The sequence below is a fragment of the Merops nubicus genome, unplaced genomic scaffold (genome assembly GCF_000691845.1).
Source record: "Merops nubicus isolate BGI_N331 unplaced genomic scaffold, ASM69184v1 Scaffold35983, whole genome shotgun sequence".
In the NCBI taxonomy this organism is placed as follows: Eukaryota; Metazoa; Chordata; class Aves; order Coraciiformes; family Meropidae; genus Merops; species Merops nubicus.
This window is the reverse complement of record NW_008598850.1, coordinates 1-8,323: the sequence shown is the minus strand read 5'-3', so window position 1 is coordinate 8,323 and position 8,323 is coordinate 1. Positions and strand designations below refer to the sequence as shown.

Here is an 8,323-nt window from a genome sequence, read left to right as displayed (position 1 = left end):
CACAGAGCCTGACCGCCCTGACCTCCAGACAGCTTCCCAGTGCCCCACAGCCCAAATAGAACACCCCACATAAAAATGGCTGTGTGGAGTTTTGTTTTGTGATAAGTGTATTCGAAGCTGGTCATAGATGGGATGCTGCAGATGGGGATTTTGTCCTTTTCACAGAAGTTCAGAAACGTTTTGGACGACGACAGGCATGTTCCCGCAGGAATTCATCATTGGTTTTCCTAAACGTGTGAAAATTAATAAAGTCACAATCCACTGTTATTTGGGTAAGACTTTGTGTGCTGCAGTAGGTAGTATGTAATGTATTAAAACATGACTGTGCCTATATGTAAGTTGTTACTGTAGTTACACATTTTGTTAGTCACTTCTAACATACATAAAAACTTAATTCATAAAGCTTCACTTAGCTTAACAAAGCCATCATCCTTCACGTCCAAAGTTTTTCATAAATTAGAAAAAGATGGAAAACCTACCCCACCTGCACTTGCTTTGGTCTTGATTTGAGCCTGTAATTACCTGTTGCACAGTAATGGCTGTTCTAATTTAATAGGAGTACAGTACTTACTCTTATTTGTTTTGAATATAGATTGCTATAATTTTGTAGGACAGAACTCTCCTAGTGTTTTTTTAAATAGTGTGAAGGATAATGTGAGTTCTAAGCCAGAAGGGACTGTTACAAGGGCAGAGTGTGGAGACAGGAGCTTGACCATTAGAAAAGGCTACGCAACAAACATGAAAGCTTCAACCTGGAACGTGGGGATGATGGTTGTATTGCAGTCCTGCTCCATAAGTTAGAGGAAGAATGGATTAGTTCATGTTTTTGAAGTGCTTTGTAGATGCAAAGTGTTGGAATAAATAGAATCAGAATTTGTGCTGATATTTCAACTATATTTTTCCAGTGCGGACCTTACGGATTGAAAGAAGCATGTCCAAAGACCCAGTAGATTTTGAACAGTGCATTGAAAAAGGTAAGATCCTGAATGTGAAGCAGTGGGGATTTTGTGAGGATAATGTTAATCTTTTACAGTGAGTAATTTTAACCCTATGTCTGTTTGTTGAGTAGTTGTGTGACTTGATGATTATTTTATTACATATTAATGTTAATAGTCATGTTTAAATTAAGTTTATGAGCATTGCTGCTCTCTGTAACAGTTTGGAGATGTAAAATGCTTATAAGGGCTAAAAGCACTACTTGTAAACTGGCTTTTATGCTGCAAAAATTAAAACCAGAATTCATAGTATAAAAGAATGCTATTTTCTGCATTGGTTGGTATGTTCTGCTGGGTTTTTTTAATGCCTCTTGGGCAATATTTTATAAAAGTGTAATGAGTGAAATATTTGCATACTGAGCTACTGCAAAAAGTTATTTGTTCTTTTAAATCATCTTGTGAAAATAAAACAATTTCTGTATGCAGTGTAAGTATGTGATCCTTAAACTCTCTTGAACTCTGAAGTCCAGTGAAAACTTTTCACAGTGTTGCACATTATTCTTCATTATTTGCTTTAAAATATATTTTCTAGATTTGCAACACACAGAAGGACAGCTTCAAGTGGAAGAATTTCCAGTAAGTATTTACAATGTACATGAGTAGTGGTTCATGAAATGGGATGTCTAGATCTACTGGGGCAAAACTAGGAAAAAGCAAAACATATTTTATTTACAATGATTGCTGAGCTGGTGTTAGATACAGGAATTTGTAGGTTGTGGTGTGAAATTGCATTTCCCGACTGCTCCTTTGTAGATTATGGTATGAAATTGCACCTGCCACCTGCTCTATGTGAAAGAGCTTTTTTCTCTCTTGTGGCAATCTCTCCTCCTTCGGTTGTTGCCTTTGAGGCTGCAGTATTTGGGAGGGATGATGCTTTTCTGAGTTGCTATCTCTAAAGAAACTCCAAAGCTGTCTAGCTGTATTAAAAAAAGTCTTATTTCTGTGTAATTTGAAAGCGGACACAGAAATATGTAGATTCTTCTGTCTAATAAACATCTGCAAATGTTGTTTGGTAGTTACAGAGAATGCAATAAGTTTTTTTTTATTTTCCTTTCCTTCTACAGCTTCCTGATTTCCAAGCCACTTATTTGCGTTTCATCATCAAATCTGCCTTTGATCATTTTGTATCAGTGCACCGGGTGATGGCAGAGGGCACAGAAGAAAACACTTAGGTCCAGATTAAATTTGTACCTCCATTTTTTTTTTTATAAAGAAGTTACATTTTGGTATCTGTACTGCAGAGAGTATTTATTATTCAAACCTTGTATTAAAGTGTGTTTTGAAGGTATGGATGTAGTATGTTTTCCTTACTGGTTTCATGTATGGAATAGAATAGAATCATTTAGGTTGGAAAAGACTTTTAAGATCATAGAGTCCAACTGCAATGCAGTAATTGCAATAGCTTTCTAGTTCTATAATGTAAACTTACCCTGGAACACTTGAACATAACTGAGTCCATTTAAACTAGTATGTTTATAGGAGGCTCTCTTAATATAGGAATTAAAACTCGATTTCCTGTGAAATGTTTCCCTTCCACTCTGAGTTAGGTATCAAAAAAAGGTATGAAATACTTAGATGGGAAGTATTACTTAACACTGTCAAACAAATCCTTCTTAAATTGGTAACTTTGTCATTAACTCAAACTGTTCTAGAGTAATAGGTTGATTATAAACGTTTACTAATGCTTAGAAGTAACCCAAGGGAAAGCGGGAAATAATCTGAAGCCATATGAAGTGCTCTGATTTTTTTAATAACTGTAGATCAATCCCTTGTTCCTATAAATATGTTCCACAATCAGGTCACAGCCGTCTCTGCTTTGTGCTGTGACTGTCATAACAAACATCAATAGAAACAAGTGTTGATACAGATGGTCTTATTCAGAAGCCTTCCAAAGTCAGTGAACATTCAGGAAAATGGTACGTAGACAAGAGCAGCTTAATAAGGTGAAGCTGCTGGTTCTGCATGCCAGTCGACTTGTGCAAATGTCATCATCCTGCACTGTATTCCTTACAAATGGAAATGCTGGGATCTGGTGCTGATGGCTCAGTGGGTCCAGCTACTCCTCGTTACTGCATCTGGTACAAGTGGAGTGAGATACCACAGCACAGTAGTTGGGGTTGTAGTGCTGAGACTTGACAACCTCCAGACAAACACATAATGAACCACATTACAGACACTCTTCAGATACACATCCATTATTCTTCTTGTCTCTGTTGTTACTTTTAAGTTATTTTTTTTTCTTATGTCTCTGAAAAGTAATTCATTGATCTTTTTTAACCAGTCTTTACTCTGCAGTTCTCTTCTTTTTTCTACTTCATTTTTTCCAGGATGGCACGTATTTCCTGGGGGTGATAATTCCAAGGCCCCACTCCTCCCTGCAAAGGCAATAAAATTACACAGTGATGCTCAGGCAGACAAAGCAGAAGTCCTTCAGAGCCCAGCAGGTGCACCAGCACCATGGGCACGTGTGCTTGGACTTCCTTTGCATGGTGGCCGTTGTGTGGGAGATGGTGTATGCATAGGTGACACCCTGTTGTGTAACTGGGACTGGGCCAAGGTCTGGATCCTGGAGCTGGAAAGCGTTCCTGGATCTCAAACCATAGGTGTATCAAGGTTTCCTAATGAGCCAAAAGGTAAATATTTGAGCAAGTCTGAGGTGTATGTCAAATATGTACATTATAAAGACCCAGGCTGGTTTTGCTGCAAGTCTTTTTCTCTCCACAGTTACAGTGAATTGTGAAATTTTTAGCTCTCAAATGGAATTAAATACTGACTCTTAAATGTATTCTCAAACTATTTTTCAAACAAAAATCTCAGTATCTTCTGCTTGTTATTACTGTTGATATTTTTTACCTTGTAGATGACCTTCCCTCCTTGAAGTAGGTACAGTCGTTCTGGCAGTGCAGCATATTTTGAACTGCTCACGTTTTCCATAGTGTCTAAAACCACTGGACATAAGGGATTATTTTTCTGAAGAAGTTGTGCTGCAATTTTTCGATCTTGGAGGCTTCTGTGATTTTTAATAACAATATTGTTTTTAAAAGCCCATCCATCTAAAACAAATGAGAAAGCGATTTAGCAAGGAAGATTTTTGATGATTGTTAGGATGATGTAGTGTGCCATATCCCAAAACTGTATTAATGCTGCTATCTACTCCTAATGCCAAAACCTGCTGTGAGATGAAAGACACCCCTCAGAGTATGAGAGCACCAGACCTTTTAAAATAAATGATCCCCAAATCTACTTTTTTCTTTAATTTCAGCAAACTATATTTTCCCCTTGCTCAGGAATTGGAAATACTTGCTGTATTTTAGCTGAAATTTTTCCTCATAAATCATCTCTAGAAAGATACCAGGTGGGGAACATGTATCCTGTTTGAGTAAGTTTTGTCAAAATTCTGGGCACAGAGGGGATTTTAAAGTGGTAAGTACTGCTATTGGGTGTTATCTGTTCATTTAGCACAGTCACAACAATATTACTGTTTATTCTACTCATTAAGCCTATGAAAGAAAATCTGGGATCTGTGAGAAGCAAAACATTTGTGCCAGGACACACCTTCCTCTTTCAGAATTGTGGAAAGACACGTTTGCACACACTCCTTCCTAGTAAAGTAGAAGGTAGTAAAAGGTTTCAGTGACTGACTGGCTTGTTACCTGTTCCTCAACTATTGAAAGTGGTGTATTGTTAGAAAACCTGAGGACTGTAAATGTTACATTTTAGAAAACCACCTTAACCCTGGGATAAAAACGCTGCCAGTGCATTACTTGGAGTCCAGTGTAGGTAAAAGAGTGTCTATAGTTGTCTAATTTGAGAAATTTAGCAATGTTCTTTAGACATGTGAAAAATAAGTTGGTTTTTTTTTAAGAACAGGTACCATGCTGGCATTGTACACTTAACCTATGTTCTGTGAAGGGCTTTTTATTTTTTTTTCCTTCCAAAAGGAGCTGTACTAATACTGAGAAGAAGTTTTTTAAGGCTGGAGCTGGGTGTTTTACCACCACAAAGATCAGGGTCTTTGGCAGGGGTACCTTGGTGTGAAGTCAGCCATGTGAGTAAAAAGCTTTGGAGAATCAGGGACACAAACTGGTGCCTAAATTTGGTGTTGCCACTTTTGATTTGAGGCAGGTTCCTGTCCCATTTGCAGTCCCTTCCTTTTCTAACATGCTTTTCTTCCTAAAGGGAATGACACCTGGCTGGAGTTTTGGTAGGTTACTGCGTTGTTTGTACTGTACCTACTGCATGAGCTTCTTCGATGTAGATGATAAGGAAGTCTGCTATTGAGCTGAAATCTTTGATGAGCTTGTTGAACTCATCAAATTTTAACATAAATGAAGGTCAGGTGCAGCTTCCAAAATTCAGGATTAAAGGTCGGTTATCTGGGGGGAAAAAAAAATGGATAATTTGTGGTTAAATCAGTGGTGGGAGGAAGGACAGAATTAAATTAAGCACTGAACTGAGCTTCCACCTTCAGCTTCCACCCGAGTTTCCTGGGCCACATTAGGTAAGTCGCTTTACCCCATAACTTTCTTCTTAGGACATTAAAATCAGCAGCAGAACATCTGCATCTGTGCAAAACAGGCATAAAGGTGGTTTATTTTCCCTAGCCTGGCTCTGGCCTGGATCTAGCCACGAGCTTAACCAAGGGGACCCTTCCCTTTGTAGAGCCCAGTAAAGGCAGGAGGCACCCTGCAGTCACATGGTGTCTCTGTGTTCTCTCTTGTGTCCTCACCACAAGAGCCAGTTCTCAAGTTACCAACATTTTGGGATAAGGAAGTGATCTAAAATGACTATAGAGTATGTAGATCCTTAAGGATCCTGAAAAATGCTAAACTTCATCATCTGCAAGGCTTTGCAGAGGCCAGTGGTTCAGGGATGGACACAGAAGCAGAGTCCCAGTGCCTTTTAAGGAACCCATTGGCCATGTGGTGATAGTTGTCAGAGGTGTCAGTTCTAGCTGAGCTCAGTGGAAGCTGCAGAGTTTTCAGTGACGTCTCACAAGCTGTCAGGCTTTCAATGCATTTCCACAATTTCCTGGCCAAACAGAACTCTGGTTATATATTATTTATTAAACCAATGTTACACAAGGTACTGGCAAATGTGTCTATGCAGCTGCTTACACATTAACACGGTGTGCACCCTGAGGTGTTAGCATCTGTTTGCAGGGCCTTGATTTAAGAGAACTTGCAGGATTTTTAAGCACCTCTTTTAGTCTATGGTTATGCTAAATTATCTAAAATATGTTCAGGATTTTCCTTCTGGCTGAGCTTGACTTCAAAAACGGCTGCTAACAGATCCACATCCTAAAAAATCTAATAAAGGTGGGACCTTCCTGTAGGTATTGTGTATCTCTTATCCAAATTTGCATCCTATTTTTGATGTAAATATAATTAGAAAAGCAGAGTTAAAGGATGTAATCCCTCCTGTGGGGATCGAAACTGCAGCTTAATGATTAATTCCACATTCTACAGAGATCTCAGCAGGAGGCAGTGGACAAAGTACAAAGCAGCTGCTTTCTCTTCTGCTGTATTTCTAGCTACTGAATCTGGAAAAAAAAAACCACCATGTGCTTTCTAGGCTTTAGGATGGCCAAGGGAGTGGGTGTGGGACTTTCTGTACATACAGGCAGTGACAGACAACAGTTGTGAATCGCTCCACATGGATCCAATTCAGGGTCTTCTCTCCCTAAAACAAATTACTATCTTGGCTTCCAGTGAAGACGTCTTTCCAGGCAGAGCCAGCTTTTGCAAGAGGTTCATAAACTTACTGGCATGAAGGAATATTTTAGCCAGGATGATAAATACAGGTTATTTTTGAAAACCAAGAGGCAGACAGCTGGAGAGAGTGTGCTGCACCTTTCCCATCGCACGGGGCGGGTGGTGATCTGCTGTGCTGCCTGTCCCTGTTCCCTCAGCAGCCCCTTCTCCCAATTTCTCATCGCAGCAAACCAAACCCATCCACGCAGCTGATTTACTGACCTTGCATGAAATCAAAGAGGTGACGAACTTCTCCACTGGAAGTCACCACTGGCGTGTTGGGAGCAGGATGTCCCTCGTAGGCTTCATCCTCCAGCCTCTTCCACTTCACCTTCAGCACAAAGAGCAAATACCTGAAGCTGAAAAAAGTTGGCCCCCAGTTTTCATAGATGAATTTTGGATTTGAGTTCATTCTGCTCTTCTCGCCCTGCTTTAGGATGTATCTTTTCATGGCATTGGGAAACAGTATCATCAGTGTTTTGCCAACGACAACGCACATGATAACGTGCAGAAGGATCAGGATTTTTTGCAGGAACACCCTGAGTCTGAGCATGGTGGTGGAGGAGATCTGACCGCTTCCAACAGCAACACAGTGTGATGGCAGGGGCAAAGGTAGAGGGCAAGGGGAAGGAAAAATGTTCACGTGTTTGGCCGGATTTCTGCCTTGTCTTGCAGGCTGTCACCTCCCCGTGGACTTCAGCATCTGTGAGTGTGGAGTCTGTCACTGTGTTATCTCCATCTACACCACGGGCGTTAATGAGAGCAATGGTAGATTTTTAGTGCTAACTGCACAGTTGTGGGGCTTCTTCACACAACAGGTTGTGTATTTTACTAACACGAGGAGCTGTATCAGGGTGTTTTCCCTGAACCACAGACTAAACTCTCTACAACTTGCTAAAAAGAGGTTGCTGTGAGGTGGGGGTTGGTCTCTTCTCCCACGTAACAGTGATAAGATGAGGAAACAGCCTCAAGTTGTGCCGGGGGGGTTTAAGTCGGGTATTAGGAAAAATCTCTTCCCGGAGAGGGTTGTCAAGGCCTGGACCAGGCTGCCCAGGGAAGTGGTGGAGTGTCCACCCCTGGAGGGACTGAAAACCTGTGAAGATGTGGTGCTGAGGGACACGGGTTAGTGGTGCCCTGGCAGTGCTGGGTTAACAGTAGGACTTGGCAATTCTCAAATATCTTTTCCAACCTAAACGATTCTGTGTTTCCAAAAGTGAGAACTCCTCAGCAGTACCAGGGCTTGATCCTGCCAGCAGCTGCGTGTGCAGAGCCTGCACGTCCAGGGCTCAGCACCCACGTTTTCGCACAGAACCATCTCAGGATGGGCCTGTTCCAGAGCTTGACAAGCCTTTTGGGGAAGACATTCCTCCTAATATCCAACCTAAGCCTCCTCTGGTGCAACGTGATGCTGTTCCCTCTTGTCCTGTCGCTTGTTCCCCGGGAGAAGAGCCCGACCCTCGTCTGGCTCCAGGCTCCTGCCAGGAGCGAGCTCTGCCCGTAGCCGCCCTGTCTGCAGGCTGACCCCCAGGCCCCGGCCGTGTTCTCTGGGTCCTGCCCGGCTTCGCGTTACCGGCC

The 8,323-nt window shown here is 41.4% G+C and overlaps 2 protein-coding genes across 2 annotated transcripts; one reads left to right on the top strand and one right to left on the bottom strand.

The window, feature by feature from the left end:
* Window positions 1–165: 165 nt before the first annotated feature.
* On the top strand, window positions 166–2,167 carry HSPB11 (heat shock protein family B (small), member 11; the record flags this gene model as incomplete). The annotated part of the gene is made up of 4 exons (XM_008937200.1): window positions 166–272; window positions 906–974; window positions 1,528–1,571; window positions 2,060–2,167. Coding segments are annotated over 4 exons (328 nt in total), but the record flags the coding sequence as incomplete, so codon positions are not given.
* A 1,137-nt stretch (window positions 2,168–3,304) lies between these two features.
* DIO1 (deiodinase, iodothyronine, type I) lies at window positions 3,305–7,301 on the bottom strand. The gene is given in 4 exon segments (XM_008937199.1): window positions 3,305–3,370; window positions 3,849–4,048; window positions 5,228–5,371; window positions 6,971–7,301. Coding segments are annotated over 4 exon segments (741 nt in total).
* Window positions 7,302–8,323: the final 1,022 nt, after the last annotated feature.